The sequence below is a fragment of the Neoarius graeffei genome, chromosome 10 (genome assembly GCF_027579695.1).
Source record: "Neoarius graeffei isolate fNeoGra1 chromosome 10, fNeoGra1.pri, whole genome shotgun sequence".
NCBI classification, from domain to species: Eukaryota; Metazoa; Chordata; class Actinopteri; order Siluriformes; family Ariidae; genus Neoarius; species Neoarius graeffei.
Window position 1 is genome coordinate 25206474 of NC_083578.1, and position 22617 is coordinate 25229090.

At 41.4% G+C, this 22617-nt stretch overlaps 1 protein-coding gene across 6 annotated transcripts in view; it reads right to left on the reverse strand.

Moving 5' to 3' along the window:
• The window catches only part of cdk11b (cyclin dependent kinase 11B), an 86455-nt gene that overhangs the window by 45770 nt on the left and 18068 nt on the right, over positions 1 to 22617 (reverse strand). For all 6 annotated transcript variants that reach the window (XM_060931608.1, XM_060931610.1, XM_060931609.1 and 3 more), the window contains 3 exons: positions 14894 to 15042; positions 14505 to 14642; positions 4294 to 4383 (listed from right to left, as the gene is read on the reverse strand). In XM_060931608.1, coding sequence (XP_060787591.1) covers positions 4294 to 4383; positions 14505 to 14642; positions 14894 to 15042 — 377 coding nt within the window. The remainder of the gene's footprint in view (positions 1 to 4293; positions 4384 to 14504; positions 14643 to 14893; positions 15043 to 22617) is intronic.

Below are 22617 nucleotides of genomic sequence, written 5' to 3' on the forward strand. Positions count from 1 at the left end.
GTTGCGAAGGGGTTTCTCTTCACCATGGAAATTATTCTGCGATCATCCACCACTGTTGTCTTCTGTGGGCGTCCAGGTCTTTTTGCACTGATGAGTTCACCAGTGCTTTCTTTCTTTCTCAGGATGTACCAAACTGTAGATTTTGCCACTCCTAATATTGCAGCAATTTCTCGGATGGGTTTTTTCTGTTTTCACAGCTTAAGGATGGCTTGTTTCACCTGCATGGAGAGTGCCTTTGACCGCATGTTTTCTTCACAGCAAAATCTTCCAAATGCAAGCACCACACCTCAAATCAACTCCAGGCCTTTTATCTGCTTAATTGAGAATGACATAACGAAGGAATTTCCCACACCTGCCCATGAAATAGCCTTTGAGTCAATTGCCCAATTGCTTTTGGTCCCTTTAAAAACAGGGTGGCACATGTTAAGGAGCTGAAACTCCTAAACCCTTCATCCAGTTTTAATGTGGATACCCTCAAATGAAAGCTGAAAGTCTGGACTTTATGTCCATTATATAACTATAACTTGAATATGTTTCAGTAAACAGGTAAAAAAAAAAAATTTGTGTCAGTGTCCAAATATATATGGACCTAACTGCATAAAAATACATGTATTTGATGGCAAGAACGTATCTCCCCCCCCCAAGAATGATTATTATAGCAGTTTTCACAAACTGCTACTGTCATTTCACCAGTTTGTTTACATTCTAAGCAGAAATTATTTGGTCGGACATGTCATATAAAAGTTTTTATCTATTAAGTTTGCAAAAAATAAAAATGCTCAGTTTCTCAAAATCCAGTGACTGTGGATAGAATAAAACAGTTATTCCACTCACTCAGTCTCATCGTACATGGCTTACAGCCGAGCTCATATATGACTAGATTTCATGGAATAACTTAAATACACGCGCGTGTGTGTGTGTGTGTGTGTGTGTGTGTAATATATAAGATATTTAAAAAAAAAAAAACCACACACACATACATGTACACTTTGTAACTGTATATGTACATCTATCTGTCTATCCATCTATATTTAATAATTATTCCATGAAATCAAGTCCTACATGAGCTTGGCGTAGCGCCGAGTTGGCTATAAGCCATGTACGACGAGATTGAGTGGAATAACTGTTTTATTCTATCTACATTCACTGGACTTTGAGAAACGGAGCATTTTTATTTTTGAAGAAAAAAAAATTGATAAATAAAAACTTTATACAAAACATCTGACAAAATCATTTCCGCTTAGCGGACACGTCACAAATTGCACACATGCATAGCAAAATATGCTCATTTTAATTTTCTTTGAGCTTTTGAATCAGTCTTAAAAAAACAAAATAAATAATTTAATGCTTAAAGATGAAGAATGTAAACAAACCGGCAAAATAGTAGCAGCAATTTGTGAAAAATGGTATAAAATAATAAGAATTCTTGAAAAAAAAAAAAAAAAAAAAAAAGATACGTTCTTACCATCAAATACATGCCGTTTCAAAAAAATTTGCCATTATGAGAGATGTAAATATCCCAACAGGCAAATCAACTGAACAGGCTTAATGTTGAGCAATACAAGATTTGTTCCTCAAAATCTGAATGAGAAATTCAAAAAGGTTTGTGGATTCCATGAACGATTTCACAAATTTTCAATACGCGCGCCTAACCCTAACCCAGCCTTCCTCTTTGAACGTTTTTGTGCTGTGTCCAAATCTGCATTGCAGTTGGGGCATCTTTAGAGAATTCTCACATAAATGCACGCTGCACAGTCTTGTTCGAGCGTACTCTTACACACAAAACGCCTTTTCTTTTCCAGTGAATGGCATTTCTGTACCTAAAAAGATAAAAACAAAAAACATTCAACAGAAAATTTTGAACTGTTTCCACACATGCTGTTAAAATTTGAGGTCAACTGAATGTTAATTGGCAAAGTTATTAGATTGTGAGATGATATCAAAATTTTTGAAACACCCTGTACTTGCTTTTTTTTTCGCGGTCCGGTTTCCATCAAATCCTGCGCTCTGATTGGCTGGCGAGCGGGACCGTATCCTACGGTACGGACCCCAGTTACGGACCAATGGCGACTCGCTCGTTCACAACAACAAACATAGTCGCAATTTTTGTTAACATTTATCTTTTTTATAAGATTTATTTATAAGATTATCAAAAATTGTATCGATTTTTGCCAGCATTTCTCAGGAGAATAGCATTAATTCTACAGCATGGATAGCGATAACGACAGTGTTTACAGCGAAAGCGAGTTCTACTACCCTGAGGAAGAAGAAATAAAAGAAAACATTTCAGGAGAAAGCTAAAAACCTCTAACTGTTGCTAACGCCGAGCAAAAACATGGCTGAATCCTGAATGACTCCTATTTGTATAAATAGGGGACTACATAGGCGGCAAAATGTAGTTTTTTTTCCTGCCATGGAAGTGCACTTGTATACCGAGGAGGAAGCCATTTGCATTACAGCCGTGAATGAGGATTCAAAATGGCGGCTCGGCTCGGTTTTCCCTTTCGGGCGCTCTCGTTTTCTGTTAGAATTTGGTAAAGAAAAAATAAATATATTATTTACCAGCTTAAGGTCGGTCAGTATGGTGAAATACCGTGACCTCGGCCTTGAATACTGACCTCGGCCCAGAGGGACTCGCTCAGTACTTTCAAGACCTCGGTCACAGTATTTCACCATACGGACCTCCCAGCTGGTAAATAATGCCGCTTTTCCACTACAAACGCGGCTGAGCCGTGCCGTGCTGAATCGAGCTGAGTCGGGCTGAGCGGGGCTGTTGGAGTTGCATTTCGACTACAACCGCGCTGAACCGTGCTGGCTGGAAGTGAGTGGACACATTGGGTGGAGTTAGCGAAAGTGGGTGGACGCCACGTGATGTCGTTAAGCAGCGCAAACAGTGACATCAGTGACAGTGGCGGAACAAGTCAGAGCCGGGCCGGGGGCGGGGCAAATGACCGGGCCCTTTATTAAAGCTTATCATAACATCATTTTAGGCTACAAAATGTCCGCAACTGCGGTGTTTACCAATTTCAACACTACCGGGTGCAACTATGTTATTTAGTACATCAAGTCCTTCAAACGAACATGTAACTCAGAAACAAAAAACATTAGGATACTGTACATGGCTCATAATAAAACATCAATAGCCTATACTGCGCACATTATTTGAAGGGCATACGAATGAGCGCTCAGAGGTTGCAACGGTGACAGGAAGAGTCAGAAATAAAAGGAGGGCGGTGCAAACCTCACTGAATGCACTGTGTTTACCAATTTCAACACTACGGGGTGCAACTATGTTATTTTGTACATTAAGTCCTTCAAACGAACATGTAACTCAGAAACAAAAAAACATTAGGCGACATACTGTACATGGCTCATAAAACATCAATAGCCTACTGCGCGCATTATTTGAAGGGCATACGACGAGCCTTGCGCTCCGCGAACTCGTCCACGATGCTCTGTATGTCACTGATTCAGTGAGCTTTTAAGCGGTAGTCTCACGACCCGAATAGTAAACAATAAACATGGAGGACATGGAGTCGTTAGTGTTGCTGGTCTTGGTGCTGTGGCTTGTTGTCACCGACAACGCGGACAGATACTGGCAAGAGCGTATAGATGAGGTGAGGCGCATAAGGCTTCAGAAATTCTCGTAATTCTTCTTCTTCCGGGTTTGCGGTGTTTACAGATCCCAGCACGCTCGCGGGGCGTGTGTGGGCATGTGAGGACACGCCTCCTCACCAATTAGTGCACAGGGGAGTGTCTGCTCACGCCCCCAGCCTCACTCGGCACGGTTTGGCTCGCTTCAGCCCCACTCCAAAACCGTGCGAGTTTTAGGGGCTAAGCAGGGCTGAAGCGAGCTGAGTCGTGCTGGTTTTTGGTAGTCGAAACGCGAGCCGTGTCGGGCTGAAGTGAGCTGAAGCGAGCTGAAGTGAGCTGAAAAAGGGTAGTGGAAAAGGGCCATAACATATACATTTCTTTTGGGTTTTGTTTTCGAGTAGGGTTTTTATTTCGGCCTTGGTCGGTTCAGCAACACTCTCCGCCATTTTGTTTTTCTCAACTCATGGTACATGAGCTGATATCCTAGTAGTAGAGCAGCCGATCAGAGCACACGATTGCTCATATCCAGTGAATGTGGATAGAATAAATGTATTTATTCTAATACTCTAATTACACATTCGTATCACGTAATAGGTCTGTTAAACTTTTACATGCAGTGCACTTGCGGTTAGATTCCGACTGCATTTCATTGTTTCAGTAAGTACTTGTTCAAAGACGAGCTGAATCTAATCGACTTACCAATTGAAGACTCCGCTGTACTTGTCTTTCTTTCACTGTCACTGATATCCTGAAGATCAGCCAGTAAATCCTCTTGCTTCTCTTCTTTCACTGAGGATAAAAAGAATAAATGTTCATGCAATCAGTGCTACTATTAAATCATATACAAACAAACATACACACAATCATGCAGAGCACTGTATGTTTATTAGCACCCCTTGTCAAAATTAGTAGAAAGGGTTCGGGGGAGAAAAGGAAACAAAACACTCAACCTTTCGGTGAAGTCGTTTCATCTCACACCGAAAAAAAAAAAGAGAGAGAAATCCGATCTTTAATTGATAGAGAAAAACAAATAATTACTTTCAACAAAAAGACATGTGCCACTATTATTGGAACACCTGCATTTAATACTTTCTCCTCTAACATTTTATAAGGTTGGAGATACAGAGAAGGGCATCCGAGTCCATTTCTCTTTACACAACCTCTGCAGATCATCCAGGGTCCGGGGCCCTCTCCTCTTCAAGCTCACCCCACTGAAATAGCCACGGCAGAAGCTTCATTCTGTGGTCAGTTAACCATTTTTGTGTTGATCTGGACATATGCTTCGGATCACTGTCCTGCTGGAAGATCCGACGATGACCCGGTTTACTACCTCACCAAAAGGTGGATTTTTTTTTTCCCCCGACCCTTTTTATTCATCTTCGCAAAGGGTGCTAATAATCATGGAGGGCACTAAACACGCACGCACGCACGCACACTTTGGCACAATCTTGGGAATGCTTATCACTTTTACAGCGATCTCTTTCAAGAAACAGCAGAGAAAACCGGGTGATCTAATGCCCTCCGAGCTGCAGACCGCACAACATACTCCGCCAGTGAGAGAACTCTAATGGCTAGCACACGCTACTAAAAGTGTCTTATTACCACACAAGCGGGCCTAGAATGGTCCATTAAGACTTGGAGGGAAAGCTCTGGCTGAAATTCATTTTACAGTGTGGAAATAACCTTATATGCACTTATTAATAGCTACCATAACAGTTGGAAAAGTAGCAGACTACTAGTCTTTAACCCAGCCATTAGACTAATAAAACAGCAATAAAATATTCATGCAATATCAAGGACGGATTTTTGTGCTTCCTTCAAAACGCCACAAGGTCAATATGATCGATGTGTCATGAGATGTCATACGTTAAACCTAGACCAAAACCTTAGGTGCAGTTTATGCTATTATTATTATTATTTTATTATAAAGCAGTGCTAAAAGCTAAAGATGCTGGTCCCTATCTGTACGATCCCAAATCCCACCATAGAACCGACAGTGTCTGAACGATGCCTCTTCGGTGAGGTGATGTAATGTAATGTTCACCTAATATAAATACATTTCAGTGAAAGGTCCATATGGAGACTGCAGACTGCAATCATCTAAAAGAAGCAAATAGCAGACTAGTGCGGTGAGGGTGGATTTATAAAAAAAGGCTTCATGAAATCCACATATGGTGTGGTTCATATCTTGCACCGCTACTCTCTCCTACCACTGCTGGGCCCTTCAGCGAGGTCCTTAACCTATAACTGATCTGGGCAGCTTTGAGCTTGACCAATACTTCGTGTTCGACCGGGTTTAGTTACCACTTCAGAGATGCTTCATGGGACCAGCATTCATAGTTTGCTTCATTTAAACAAAAGTGGGTCCACCTGATATGGATAAGTTATAATATTATTAACGAATGATCATACAACGCTTGACAAAAATAAATGCTAGAAGGCAAATAAGTCCATTTCTGCACCAGGTTGTAAAATCAAGAATTTCACAAAAACAGCCCATAATGTTGAAGAAGTGAGGCAGGAAAGAGCAATATAGTTTGTTTAACCCTTTACACACAAAAAAAAAAAAATCATGAAAATTGTGGCTGCGCAAGTATTCATCCCCATTGCAGTGAAACATCTTAATTGTAGCCGAAACCAATTACAGTATTCTCCCCAGAGCGCTTTTATTTCATGCCGATGCGCTTTAAATTTGCAGACATGTTTTTTTTTTTTTGCTCCAACACTCGCTGAAAAATCACATCAGATTCCTAGCTTGCGATGTTTGGGGCATCAAGGAAAATCAGTGTTTTGGGCCGGTTTACTGCCATGATGCACTCGGGCAGACCGGAAATACCCCTGAGAAATCCCCAATCGCAACAAACGCCCTCAATCACTTTGCTGCTGCACTGGTACCATGATGCTTCAAGCGCGCGGCTGAGATCATGGTTTATGGTTTGTGTGTGGTGGGTATACATCTCAATCATGCTAAAAAGAGGTGCGAATGGCACTCAGCGACCCACAGATTCATATTTCCGACAGCTAGATGACAGTAGGACAGAAGAGCCAGAAAGAGAAGAGGAAAGACGTGAAACCGAAAGCGAAGTTTGAAGTATTAAGTAGGCCTAAATATAAAGGTGCTACTCAAGATTGGGGCATTATTTTTTTTTCTATCGACAACAGAACTCATTTAAACGTTTGGTTAGTGGTGTTCTGGCAGTCGTTCAGGTCATAAAACAGCATTATTATATACTACATTGTTGTCAGATGTTGACTTTATTTATTGCTCATGTGAACCCCGTGCTGTAAACCACAGCATCACAGACCTCCACTTCTTGTAGCAACTTTTTCAACCATGTTAGCAGTGTCGGTACTACCATAAACTGCTCCTAAAGGTCACCAGATGCCACCAAAACGGGCTCCCATTTTTCAAAATTTTCCAGGGGAGGCCCCCGCAGTGTGGCCTGCGGCCACCCAAAAGTTAGGGCTTTATTTTAATCCTGGGGAGAACACTGAATTAGCTCTTGTACAGCCAGTTGTTCCTGGAAGGCTCCAGAGTTTGTTCGAGGAACATGCCTAAACAAACAGCATCATGAACAAACTTTGAAAAGCCTGTAAAGCACAATTAAACCCATTATTAAAAAGGGGAAAGTACATTGCACAACCACGACTCTGCCTCAAGGAAGCCATCTACCCAAAAGTCAGTGCCTGAGAAAGAAGGACATTAGTCAGAGAAGCAACCAAGAGGCCAAGGGTAACAATGAAGGAGCAAGAGAGATCCGCAGCTCAGAAGGTGGAGGCTGTTCACAGGATAACCACTGCCCAGACACGCCACTTTTCATCAAAAAAGTGGTCATGGTTGAAGGCAAGATGGCTGGAACCAGAACAAATATGGGGCAATCCGAGAAGAAACCCTGTTCCAACCTGCAAGACACTTGAGACTAGCGGGATGTTCACCTTCCAACCCGAAACATCCTGCCAAAGATTTGCTGTCAAAGCCCAGATCGCAATCTGATTGAGAATATGTGGCAAGACGTGAAAATTGCTGTTCACCAACAGTCTCCATTCAGTCTGACAGATCTTGAACAATTTTGCCAAGACGAATGGGCAAAAATATTTGGATCTAGATGTGCAAAGATGATAGAGACATAACCCAGAAGGCTTGCAGCTGTAATTGCAGCCAAAGGTGGGCCTACCAAGTACTGAGCCAGAGGAGTGAATGCAAGTAACAAATGTCTGTTTTGTTGTGTGTGGGTTTTTTTTTGTATAATTAACCTTGGTGTCTCAATGGAAAATGTTTTCCACTTTCAAATATTGTTTAAATCAAGTCGCAATATCCGAGTACAGCAAGATCCGATTCAACTCAAATGTAACACCACAAAATGCAATATTCATGGGGGTGAACATGGCTGGACAATCAAGACTTGCACTGGGTTTTGAATAAACCATTCGTCCTCTTCATGCAGGAGATGGGCATCATGATATCGCAAAGAAAAACAACATCCTACGTAGCAACACGATGCAGAATCAAGTATCGACACTTTTCCACAGGATGCACAAGGTCTGCTTTATTTCAAGGGGAAAAGCTTATTGCATAATAAAGCAACCACAAGTACCGAGAGTCAGCCATGATTTATTGCACCGAATATAATATGATCAAATTAATTATTTGACTAAATATATTGGAACACTGACTACATTTACTCGGTCCAAATTCTTTAAAAGTACATACGCCATAGCTGGATTTAGTTTTAAGCCTATGACTGGCTCAAAAAGCTAATTTTCCCCTGGGGAAAAGAACGTTAATGGTAATACATCACAGAATTACAAGGGGACTTTTTTTTTCCAAGGCTTACAAAAAGAGCAATAATTATTACTTTTCTATATCTGTGATGTAATACTGCACCTTAATGCCCCATAGGTTTTTCCTGACATTTTCAAGCTGCATTTAAGAAATGGAATCAACTGCTCAGATCACTAATAGCTTTGGATCGACATACTGTAAAAAGCTCTGCTGCTAAAACTGACTGATAAAAATGCTACGCAATTAATTGTTAACAGTGAAGGCTTAAGCTATAATATTACAAAAGAGAGGCTACAGGTTCTAAACAATTTGGCTGTTTCACAATCATGGTTGTCCTTTTGAATAACACCAACTAACTCCTGCAACTACGTCGAGTAGATATACACACAGTGTCTTGCAAAAGTATTCATCCCCCTTGGTGTTTGTCCTGTTTTGTTGCATTACAAGCTGGAATTAAAATGGATTTTTGGAGGGTTAGCACCATTTGATTTACACAACATGTCTACCACTTTAAAGGTGAAAATTGTTTTATTGTGACACAAACAATAATTAAGATGAAAAAACAGGAATCTGGAGTGTGCATCCCCCCCAAAGTCAATACTTTGTAAAGCCACCTTTTACGCAGTTACAGCTGCAAGTCTCTTGGGGTGCGTCTCTATTAGCTCAGGACATCTAGCCACTGGGATTTTTGCCCATTCCTCAAGACAAAACTGCTCCAACTCCATCAAGTTAGATGGGTTGTGTTGGTGTACAGCAATCTTCAAGTTACGCCACAGATTCTCAATTGGATTGAGGTCTGGGCTTTGATTAGGCCATTCCAAGACATTTAAATGTTTTCCTTTAAACCACTCCAGTGTAGCTTTAGCAGTATGTTTAGGGTCACTGTCCTGCTGAAACGTGAACCTTTGTCCCAGTCTCAAACCTCTGGCCGACTCAAACAGGCTTTCCTCCAGAATTGCCCTGTATTTAGTGCCATCCATCTTTCCTTCAGTCCTGACCAGCTTTCCTGTCCCTGCAGATGAAAAATATCCCCACAGCATGATGCTGCCACCACCATGCTTCACTGTAGGGATGGTGTTCTCAGGGTGTTGGGTTTGTGCCACACATGGCGTTTCCCATGATGGCTAAAAAGATCAATTTTAGTCTCATTTGACCAGACAATCTTCTTCCATGTGTTTGGGGAGTCTGCCACATGCTGTTGGGCAAACTCCAAACGTGTTTTCTTAAGCAATGGCTTTTTTCTGGCCACTCTTCCATAAAGCCCCGCTCTGTGGAGTGTCCAGCTTAAAGTGGCCCTATGGACAGATACTCCCATCTCTGCTGTGGATCTTTGCAGCTCCTTCAGTGTTATCTTTGGTGTCTTTGTTGCATCTCTGATTAATGCCCTCCTTGCCCGGTCTGTGAGTTTTGGTGGGCGGCCTTCTCTTGTCAGGTTTGTAGTGGTGCCATATTCTTTCCGTTTTGCTATAATGGATTTAATGGTGCTCTGTGGGATTTTTTTTTTTATAACCCAACCCTGATCTATACTTCTTCACAACTTTGTCTCTGACCTGTTTGGAGGCTCCTTGGTTTTCATGTTGCTTGCTTAGTAGTGTTGCAGAGTCAGGGTCCTTCCAGAACAGGTTGATTTATACAGACATCATGTGACAGATCATGTGACACTTTGATTGCACACAGGTGGATCTTAATCAACTAATTATGTGACTTATGAAGTTAATTGGTTGGAGCAGCTCTTATTTAGGGGTTTCATACGAAAGGGGGTGAATACTTATGCACACCCCAGATTTTTGTTTTTTCATCTTAATTATTGTTTGTGTCACAATAAAACAACAATTTGCACCTTTAAAGTGGTCAGCATGTTGTGTAAATCAAATGGTGTTAACCTCCCCAAAAATCCATTTTAATTCCAGCTTGTAATGCGACAAAACAGGACAAACACCAAGGGGGATGAATACTTTTGCAAAACACTGTATATGTATGTGTGTCTGTTTCTTTTACCTTATTTTACAGGGACAAACCAGCCCTCCCTATAAGTGCTTAGAAATATGTCTGTAAGAGTGAAATGCGGGCTCAGTTTTGTCCTTGTGGTCATTTCATTTAATTCTACTTTAATTATTACACTTTGATTTTACTGGTTAAATTCAGAAGTGCATTTTTAGCACTGACTAGGTTTTACTTTGTGATGTAAACTTTCATTCACAATCCAAAGATATTCAAGTGGAAGTTATATTCTTTTGTAAACCAAGTGCTTCCGACAGTATCCTTTGTCTGTCAAAAACGTCCTCTCTGGAAATCACTCGCCATATGTTGAGGTTGTAAATTTTTTTTTTAAAAGAAAATACTTCTTTCTTTTGAAGCAGAATGCTCCGTTGTTGCATCTTTAAAATAAATAAATAAATAAATAAAAGCCTTGAAAGAGATGCAAGACACATTTGCAGCAGAGCTTCACATGTGGTTGAAGTTTGTGTCCATCAAAAAAAAAAAAAAAAAGTGTCCTCTCCGGAAAACCACAAGGATCACCACCACCATGTACAAACACCACTGCACAGTATTTTAATTTTAAAATGTCCTTAAAATCTCATCCATTTCAACAGTTTTTCCACTTTGTATGCTTTATTCTTGCAGATGTAGGTATCATGCCGCCATCTTGTGTCAGAACTATAATTCCCAGTCCACTTCCGTGTGACCTACGTCACGCGTGGGCGGGATCATCTACGTCATCATACAAGGAAACATAAAACAATGGGACAACGCTTCCATCTTTGTCTCTCACGCCTGGCTTCCGATGAATCTGGACGTATAAAGAGGCGCTCTCCACCCAGAAAGACGTCTTCTTTCTTGCAAGATCCATCACTCAGCGCGATTTTCTTTCTTACCCTTGGCAAAGGTAAACTCTAGAGTCGCACGATCTTTAAACTCAACCTGAGTTACAACCGGTTTACTTGCATTAGAAGTGACGTCACGACTGCAGCCCAGGCAGTCAAAAGTTAAGAAGCGATTGAATCCTTTTTAACTCAAAAGTGCTGTGCATCTTATTCTGATCAGAGACTTTTCCTCATGAACGCTGAGGTTCGGGCCAAGAATCCTCTGCTTTCCACGGGAACCACCCAAGTGCTCCGCTGGACCCGAAAGTTTTCTGCGCCTCCATCACGAGCGGCTCACGTGCTCCCACGGCGAGGCCCGAAACTACACCGGCGAATAGTTCTTCATATCTTGCTAAAGGCAGGATTAAGTAAGATTTTGGCATTTGGGCATAATTAGGATAGTCTTAGGGATTTGCTTTTTATTTGAAATAGTGTGAATTTAAACCCAGGTTTATCTGTTACACTGTTAGACACGCAGCGTGTTGATTTATTTTGGTTCTATGTTCTCTCAATTGTTTTAATAAGTTGTGCATGCTCTCTCTCTCTCTCTCTCTCTTTTATTCTGACTAACACCTTCATTTCCTTATCATACATTTTGACCTTATCAAGGCTTCAGTGAGTTTGGTAATGTTATGAGTGTGGAATCTTTTTGTTACTGAGAAAACATGTGCTCAACAGGCCTGATACACTTTAGATAGCTTCCCTTTGTCTTTAGCAACACGTGCTCAGTAGGCCTCACCAGGCCTAACAAACACACTTTAGCTAGGCCATAGGGCCTTTAGCAAACTCATACTAGCAACACAAGGCTAAACACAGAGCTAATCCTTTGTTCTGTTTAGATAACATTCTTTTGTTTAGCTACCAACGAGCTAGGCCTCCACCACGTGTAGTTAGCTACACGAGGCTAAACACATGGTCAAGTCCTACACACACACACACACACACACACACACACCTCACTGCTTGTATATATTGATTTATTATTTTTATCTTTGTATAATAAATTCATTTATTAAACAAACTTTGTTTATTTGTGTGAACAACAATATCTGAAGTCCCCAATCTTCTCAAAGAATTCAAAAAGGGTGCATATGTTATGTAATATGGTAAGTGATCGTAATAATTTGGAAATATACCATAATTTAGCTGTTTGGTAACTTATTATTAAGCACCAGGATTAATGGTATGATTCACTAAATGATTCACTAAATGATTCATTGAACGATTCACTAAATGATTCACTAAACGATTCATTGAACGATTCATTGAATGACTCACTTCAAATGAGACTGATTCTATGGTATGATTCAATTCAAACGAGTCAAATTAAACGATTCAATGGGATTGATTCATTTTAATTATTGACCTTCAAAATTTAATGAGACTGATTTAACGAGATTGATCACTTAATATCAATAATTAACTGATTGCACCCACACAGACTATAAGAAAGTGGGTCAATTTAATAAATGCATTACTGTATATGGCGTCTCCTCACCATAAGTCGAAAGTCAAAAGTCCCGTCCCCATGCCATGTGGCGCGTAGGGCGGCGCCAACCTCCGTTTCCGTAGCCCTCAGCCTCTCGCCTATAGAGATCTTGCAGTCAAGTGACCGGAAAGTACACAACCGCCATCGTGTCGGTCAAAAACACAGCTGAATACTGCTGCACTCGTGTACAGAATGGATCAATTTCAACCGACGGACTACACGGCTCATTTTTCTAATGAGCAGATAACTAGATATATGTCTAAAATAAACGATCTACAGATTTGTGACCCTTATGGCTTACCGGACGGAGTTTTCACGACCGGATTTTGAACTGCCAGCGGAATACCCGGACGTGTATGATTATCTCATCAACTTTCCCTCGCTGTTCAGTGGTGAAGCACTGCGTGCTTATAAATCTCTGGACAGTTATCTTTACAGAAATTCAGGATTTGTCAGCGACTCAGATGTGGCATCTTGTAAGCAAGAAAATGATCCTCACTGGATGGGTAAGTCACTTAAGTATTGAGTATAGCACTGACCAGCCGATTATAGAATAGAATAAGGTAATTCCAAATCGTCCGTGTTGTTTACATGGATCTGGCGTTGGAAAGGTAGAGGCTTGGCAGTGGAGGTTTGAGTGGCTGTTTTCTGAGCTTAGTCAACAGGCCGGCTCTACAGCCTCGCTTTTGCTTCGGCTCCCGGCGCTGCCTCCTTCGCTTTGCTTCCGATAACAATCCACAGAGACCCCGCGGGTCTCGCAATCTGGTCTCGTCCGGAATGTTTTTTTTTTTTTTCCTCGTCCGGAATGTTTTTTTTTTTTCTCGTCCGGAATGTTGTGCATGCGATGGAAATCACTACAAACCGTCATTTTCTGCTGGAAACCAATGTCCAGTAAGTCCATACGGTTGTAGTGGATATTGAAGTCCGGTACAGACGAACACCACGCAAAAATACACACAAAAAACATAAAAACCGTGCACAGATAGGGAGAGCTTGTAGCCGCAGCCGTTGTAGTAGAATTGTATATAGTAGGGTTTTCCAGAAGAAAAGGTAGAAGTAAAAGCAGAAGTAGAACCAGAAGTAGAAGGCGGAATATGGCGTTTGACCGACACGATGGCGTCTGTCACAATCTGGATCGGCTGTGACGTCACATGCAAGATCTCTATTACATAGCTAGGGTTACAGTGGGGGGCTGGTCCTCTGGTAACCGCGAGAGTTTGACACCCCACTTGCATCTGTATTGCAGCGTGCCTTGCCAGACGGCAGTAGGTACCATTTTTATGATGGTCTTCGGTATGACCCGACCGTGAGTAGAACTCGCGATCTCCCGATCGAGAGGCAGACACGCTAACCACTAGGCCAACTCACGGTCTCACCACGAGTAACACGCCCCAAATATGACCTGCAGCTTTGAAATTCTGCACAGTTCATTTCCATCTGAAATGGTCATTTTTGGCAGCAGAGAAACATGAAAGTCTGAAGTTTAATTTTTGGACTACTGCGGACGGGACGGGACCCTTTATTATAATGTCTCATCAAATCCAGCCTTATAACGCCTAACAGTTCTTGAGAATATCTTGGTTTTCAGTGTCCTTTTTTTTTTTTTTTTTAAATCAGATTGATCAGTAAAAGGGATGTATATTGTAAACCAACATCCAAATAAAGACAACCAAGTACACAGGTTTCCCTGGGAGAGAATATGGTGAAACTGACTTTCTACAGCAATCCATTATGACAAGTATGACCATGTTTGGTTTAGTTTAGTTGAACTGACCTGGTCGCCGCTGTTCACTACTCTCTGGTCGTTGCTCTCTCTGTACACGAACAGGACTCCGGCTACGGCTGCGGTGCCTGGACTTGGCCTTGTCTCCGTAATCCTCCAGGGTGCCGCCCCGGTGGTGGGAAGGGGGGCCTGCAATAACCAGGAAGAGCTAATCGGTTAATCCGAGATTAATTATGCAGTCTGAATTACTTCAAATTTTGTGAGTAGGTGAACTTAAGTAAACATTGATCGTTAAAATATAAATCATGATCGTTTATTATGATACAACACGAAAACCAATCTTGAAAAATAAATTATATTTAAAATAAAAAAAATTTAAATAAAAATTTGCGCATGCCATTGTGCTGTCATTATAAATGACAAATACGGGACAGTCCAACCTTCTCGTCGTGCCTCCCGCTCCTTCCGCCTCTCCTCGGCCCTCCTTTCCCTCTCTTTCTGCTCACGCTGCTCTCTCTGCTCTTTTTGTTGCTGCTCACGCAGCTTCCTCTCCCTCTCACGCTGACGCTCCAGCTGCTCCAGACGGTCCCTACAGACAAAACAGAAAAACCCGTCAGTGAGTTTGAATTCGTTAGGTCCAATACATCCGCGTGTGCAGCATTAACAACCAAACCTCCCTAAGGCTCTTCAACCAATCAATCACAAACCCAGCAGTTCCTCAGTCCGAGTCAGTAAATCCAATTGGTTAACCCAGGGCTCGACATTAAGGACTGCCCGATTGTCCGGGGCAAGTGAAACACGCATTCAGACAAGTGGGATGTGTCCCTGACATGCCTGACTGGGCAAGTTGGAATGAGCATATATGACCAACTAGCACCACAAAAATTAGGCTTTTTGATCTTTTATTTCAGTTCCTGAAAGCGTCCTTCACTACGTAGCCAACATTATGTCTTGGCTGTTTTCTTAGTCTCGGTTTAATTTACTGCTTTGCAAGTTATTTTATTTACCCCTGCTGTTGTAGTATGGTCCGCGTTCTGTTTATAGACCCCTTGTGCATGATGTCACGCATCATGTGATAATTACAGCTGGGGTCAGACAGACACCGTCTTTCACGCAAGCAGCTTAATCTGTCTTCAGTATGGTTAATTTTTGTGCTGTTTTTGCTCGTTCAAACAGAGACGTAGGTAAAAGGTGTTACCGTCTCCCTGCTATCAAGACAAATATTAACAAATAGAAGCAAATGCTTCAAGAACAACGAGGAAATGAGTGGTTAAAGAATACGAGGAGAGGAGCTCAGCCTGAAAACTCCAGAGAAATTCACGAGGGTATTTAAAATGTATTTTACAAAAACAAAGTCGGAAGTGAGGATGGAAGAGTTTGCTTAAGAATCTCGTCTTATTTTTTTCTGCTCGCATTCGAGTCAGCGCCTTCCTGAAAGTGTTTGATTTTCTTAAAGGTGAAGCCGCTTCCTTATTCGACACAGAAAACCCAGATTGGTTTCAAACAACTCTGGCATAAAAACTCAACAAGGAGCGACATGCGCGATAAATCCTGAAACAACAGAACAGATTAAGAGCAGAGAGCTGGAGCTTTGTTTCTGTTATCAGAGGAACACAGTCCTGTGCAAAATATTTGTGTTTTTTTTTTTTTTATCATCCACCTCTAGGTTTATTTAAAAAAAAAAAAAAGATATATAAATATTCTCAAACACAGTACTGTTCAAAAGTTTTGGCACCCCATCGTTTTCTTCATGCAGGCTTTGTTATAGATTTCTATTTTATGATTTCTACATTATCGAGTAACGAACCTACAGCCTGAACTTTACAACAGTTGCATGCATGTGAAATGGAAATAAATCAACTAAGGCAGGAAAAACTATTTTGGATAAAACTGTTATTGTCCATTACAAGTAAAAAGTAACCAATAACCAAACTTCATAATAAACTTAATCAAGAACCAATCTTCAACTCAATGTGTGATCTTCATTTTATGTTGCAATTCACAACTATTCTATGGTTTTCCTAAAAAACAAAGCAAAAAAAAAAAAAATTAAAAAAAAGACTCGCAAAATAGGGGGCAAGTGGAAATTTACCCCCACTTGCCCCCCAAGGCAAGTGGGTTTAAAAGTTAATGTTGAGCCCTGTAACCTCATCCATTAAAATTATCACACACACAAAAAAAAATTGATTAAGAAAAATGGACAGAACCTAAACATTAAAGCGAGACTGCCTTTCGATTTCATTAAATCAGTGAAATTTAGTTCCCTCTGAAATTTCATCATTGTGATGTTTATTTTTGTAATATCTATTAAATAAATAAAAATCCAGGCCATTCTGTGGCTGGGAAGTTATTTAACTTAAAGGGATTCCCGAGCTAATAATGTGCATGAAATCGCCCGCTTTGTGCAGTCAACCAGACAGAGGAAGTCCGTGTGCTGTGCATGCGCAGGTTTACCTTTGAGCGTGCACTGACAGTTCCATCACTCTGTCGCTAAACGAACAGCTGATCACACCGAGGTGCTCGCTGACTGTCAATATTTATTAGTTTGGTCCTGCGTTTCCTTTCCTTCACAATATAACGTCTTTTCTTCTCGCTTCCTGTTACTGGAGTCGGTCTTTCACGTTTCATTTGCACACTCGCGTCGGCTATTTTCCTCTCCGGTTTCAAATTTGTATCCCACAATGCCTTGCACGAACGGGGAAAGCCCTCCACGTGATGCATCGCGTAGTATCTTGAATTGAGTCATGGTGAAGCAGGAAAAAAAAATAGCAGAGAATTTAGGGCCACGTGTCCCTAAATTCATTCATTGTTCTATTAAAAAAAAAAAAAAGATCAAATTTGAAGTCTGTGATTCGAATCCAGTAGCTTTCAGTCCATTAAACAAAAATAACTGGGTGTCGGGGAAAAAAATTCTTTTCATGACCTACACTTAAAAAATCTGAAAGGCAGTCTAGCTTTAAGTCTTCCTCTTAATCAAAAAAAAAAAAAACATGGCTGCCATTAATTTATAAGATGTAAAAATGGATAAACGAGTCTACATAAAAGTGGCGGTTGCTTCTTATATCAGACAGAGTTCTTTGCCATGTTGTCGACATCCTCTAGGCAACCATCCACCAGAAATTACTTCTGAACCAAATTTGGAAGACTGGATTTTTGGATGGCCACACATTTTGTTGATCCATGTTGGCTCGACCCTGCTTCTTTGGGACATTTATTTACAGGACGAAGGAAAATACATTCTGCCAAAAAATATACCATCAGCACTCAAATGGGAATTTGTAATGAAGTTTTCTTGATGGAAAAATGGGTTTACGCCACAATAAAAAGCTTCAAACTAACAATGCAATCCTTTAAACTATCGGGGGGGGGGGGTTTCCCCAGTCAGACGGATGATTAATTTCATGTCCCTGTATAATTGGGAAAAAACTGAAATATGTTATTTATCACGAATAACTCTACAGCACCTGCCACGTTTGGAGCATTTAAACTAATAAATTCAGCATGCATGAAAAAAATGAGCAGAAGTGAGAAGGACAACAGGCTGCTCACAAAGCGATATTTAAAAAAACAAAACAAGATCAACGATGAGCTACCGCTCACTTACGTATCCCCCCCCCCCCCCCGCTCTCGCTTATATCAGAATGCAAGCAATCGAAGGAATAGGACACTTATTATGAATGGTGACTTCAACAAATAATTCACCCTGAAACAAGGAAGTAAAGAGCAGTGTTCTCTCCAGGGATTTCAAATAGGATCCTGATAAACTGTCATTTTGAAAGAGTGTCAAAATCCACCCTATATGTTTCGGAAACACGTTCAGTTGGTAAACAGGAAGTCGATGTGCGACAGATCTGAAAACGGTATACACGGTATTGCTGGGTTTCACGTGATGTCACATCCGCCTCATTAGTTATTCAAAACTTTAGCTGGTGGTCAACCAAAGCTCAGTTGACAAAGCGTTTGTACGGAGAAGGCATAAGCGTAGAATTGGGTATGGACGGTATTGACGTGTCCCTACCAATATCAAACTCCAGCTGATTTTCTGATTGAAGGGAGGGAAAAAAAGATCACGCTCCGTGCGCGGTACGCAAATGGTTACTGTAGGTTTCCACTGGGCGAAACACCACGCAAAATTCGCTCATGAATATTCGCTCTGGGGGCGTGATCGCGAAAACAGCAAGCCTCGTCAATTCACACACCCTCCCCAGTGACACCTCTTCAATTTGCCTGATATTTATTTTATTAGTGCCTTATGTTGTCAAAATAAAGAATCCAAAATTTTAGCTTCTTAGCTGGAACGGTTTTTGAATTTTGGCCCTTCAAAGTTTGGGTGCCACGCCCACTTTTGGGGTCCGGGAATTGTACACTTAATTTGCAAGCATTTTTGGAGGCCCATATCTTTTGTTCTAAGGGGGATATAGACCTGTAAATTGCTATATCTATGTATTCTGGCCCTGTCTATCTGATCCTGCACCTAAAAATAGCACAGGTTTACTAACTTTAGAGATATTAACCCCTTAAAAGTGGATTTTTTTTAATGAAACAATTATTTTTTTTTACATTTCAGGGGTCCATATCTTGGAAAGTTTTTGTGTTGATAAAGTTTAAACTGATTTATCATCATATTTAGGAACTCTACTGTGTACTTAGAGAGTTTCAGGGCACTCAGAGGTTTGGTGGGGGTACAGGAGGGCCCCAAATATGGCTTCGGGACAAAATTACCGTTTGGTACGTCCTACTTCAGGCCATTAGTTGGCCATGTGGGCACATGATGACTGGAATGAGCCTTTAACCCTATCAACAGACACCTTTTATCAAATTTTTAAGCCAATAAAAACTTGGATTATCCAACTCCTTCAATATAAACTAAGCATTTGTATATGGTACTATTTTTGCATATTTTCTGAAAAATCCTAAGTCCGGAAAGTAGGTCAACTGTTGTTCTGACTGCCTATTCATGTTTAAGGTAGTAAAAGCACACCCATATAGTGATTTTAACCTATGGGAAGATTATTTATACCCAATACCCCATTAGTTATATTGACAATTACAAGGGATAAACCCTTTCCCGGCTGTTTCACGATGCTGTTTTTTTTTACATTTGACACCGCACTCTGGGGGCGCGATCACAAAAACAGCAAGCCGTGTCAATTAGCAAGTGCGGTTGCGGTGCAGTGACCAGCTGCTAGCTAGCAAACTGTCCTTGAGGAATGTAACGTTAGATTATCTTGTTAAATGAATCCGTTAACAACAGGTCGTATTCAGATGAGGCTGAACCATGCTGCTGTGTGCCATGTCCACCAGGACAGGTTGGACAATACTGATATTAAACAAATATGCCAGCAGTTCATTGGTGCGAATGAGAGGCGTCGCCATGTGTTTGGCTCTTTTATGTCAGAGCAAGGGCTGGACTGGATAGGCTTGGGTTGAAAGTGCGAATATTGTGAATGTAGCAGTAGTTTAGATATAGGCTTGAATGAAGAATGTAGTATAAAAGTATAGGGATAATGGAAAGGAAAGTATAATGCACTATACCTAAGTTCATACGTCTTTATTATCCAGTCTCCTTGTCTGACATTCGTTTCATTTAAAGGGGTACAAAATATAATATATACGGTTGGTGATGTGACAAAGTAACGCATTCTTAAGTATTCTATCAAATTTATGTACTAGAAAACAACGAAATATCTTGGTAATTGTAAATATAATACTTTATACGCTAAACCACACAAGAGTCGCCATTTTTAAAAGACCGTGACGTCAGCGCTACCCACTGCACTAGCGGAACTCTCCGAAATAGAGGAGATAAGCGTGTAATCATGGCGTCGGGCGCATCAAGTGAAAGCGACAGCTCTGTCGAATCATACGAAGAGATCCCGCAAGACACACTGCAAGCAGGCTATGGCTTAGAAGGGTACCAGTTTGAACCTAGGAGAGGTACTCTCGACTCCAGTGATGAAATAAGAGAAGAAAGCTCGGATGACACTGATGCTGACCATGGGCATGGCGAGCGTGGGGCAGAGCGTCTGCGTGCAGGTGACACGGCGTGGTGCTCGTGCGGAAAATGTAACGTGGAGTTGCTCACGAGTCCAGCAGAATTTATTTGCTGCAATGAGATAGGTGCCACCCGTGGACTTGCGAAATCGTCGCAAGAGGCAGAAACAGGTATTTCACACGTGCTATTCCCAACCTCAATGAGCCAACACAACTGGGCACATACATACGTCATGAGTGTTACGCAGAGAAAATGAACGTGCATTCTGATTGGATAAAATTAATATCATGGCGGGCTGTTCAAACTGCGGAAATAGTTTGCTCGAGCTACTTTCAAAACACTATAACTTTCCAACCTTAGAACAAAAAACTTTTGTAAGTCTTGAATAAGGTTCGTCAATGTGTGTTTTATTGTTATATTTACTCTATATATTGCCCTCTGTTCCCCTTTAACATTACAGAAGTCATTAAGCGTGTTCTGAATTGAAGAAATACATTTTACACAATTTTCCTCGACCAGAACACTATCTGCGCTTCAGCAGAACCCTGTCACGACCTCCTCTCTCCACTCTGGGCTCAAGAAGACAACAAAAGGGCAATAATACAACAACCACCAATCAGAATTCAGATACATTCTGTTGCCAAGTGAAATTGTAACCTTTCAACGTGTCAAAAAAGTTCTCGAGCCCTCGTCCTGTTTTACCGTTCGATCAATCACGTATGAGCTTAAACTAGCATTCTAAAACTAGTTAAAGATCCCACAGAAGAGAGCCGACTCCCCCTGCCAGCCTCATGGAACGCAGTGTTGAAGGCTCCGGATGTGTTTTACTTCCATTTATGAGGGAAAGGAACATACACCCTCCTGACAGTCAATGCGTTATTCGCTTGTAAAACACATTTGCAAATTGGTAGAATGAGTTAATCATCACATGCAAGATTTGCAATTAATCAAATGAACTGCATATTATTATTATTAACGACAGTTCTGAACTTCAAATTTTAAAAGTCTGGACTTTGAAGAGATGATGGATACTCTTGGTGGAACACAACGGAGCAAAACATCATGATCCTCTAATGATGACCTGAAGTTGGCGCCACTGGGGGTCGGCATTGGGTTTATGTCCCTACTAGTGGTGCACGGTATTCTCTGTATACCGAAATATCGCGGTGCAGCTTGAAAAAGATACGTATCGCAGTACGATTCTGACATTTCGATTCAGTCGGGAAATCTTTGTAAGTTTCCGTAAATATGGGGGCGTCGTGGCTCAGGTGGCTAAGGCGCCATACCATAAATCCGGGGACCCGGGTTTGATTCCGACCCGAGGTCATTTCCCGATCCCTCCCCGTCTCTCTCTCCCGCTCATTTCCTGTCCTGTCTCTACACTGTCCTATCCAATAAAAGGTGAAAAAAGCCCAAAAAAGTTCTTTAAAAAAAAAGTTTCCGTAAATAGTTCGTCTAATCATGGAAATGTTGAAAACATTTGATCAACTGCTTTCATTTTTTTATTTCAATGTACAAATCTGGAATAATAATTCACTAGCGTATTTCTTGTTTTGGGCGGCACGGTGGTGTAGTGGTTAGCGCGGTCACCTCACAGCAAGAAGGTCCGGGTTCGAGCCCCGTGGCCAACGAGGGCCTTTCTGTGTGGAGTTTGCATGTTCTCCCCGTGTGGGTTTCCTCCGGGTGCTCCGGTTTCCCCCACAGTCCAAAGACATGCAGGTTAGGTTAACTGGTGACTCCAAATTGACCGTAGGTGTGCATGGTTGTCTGTGTCTCAGCCCTGTGATGACCTGGCGACTTGTCCAGGGTGTACCCTGCCTTTCGCCTGTAGTCAGCTGGGATAGGCTCCAGCTTGCCTGCGACCCTGTAGAACAGGATAAAGCGGCTACAGATAATGAGATGAGATTTATTGTTTTTGAGACGATAAATAAATAGAAGAGTCCAGAATCCCTTGCTGGAATGCGAAAAATAGTTGCTTGGTCACGCTTTCAAAATGCCAGCGATGACAAGTTGTGAAAAATCCTAAGGGAAAGGCTGCTGTTTGGCAGCACTTCAGCTTAATTATTTGGAAGGGGGAAAGCAGGAGCGAAGAAAACGTTGCTGGGTGCAACATTTGTAAAGCTATAGTTAAGTGTAGTGGGGGAACAACTGATCCAACACCACATTTGA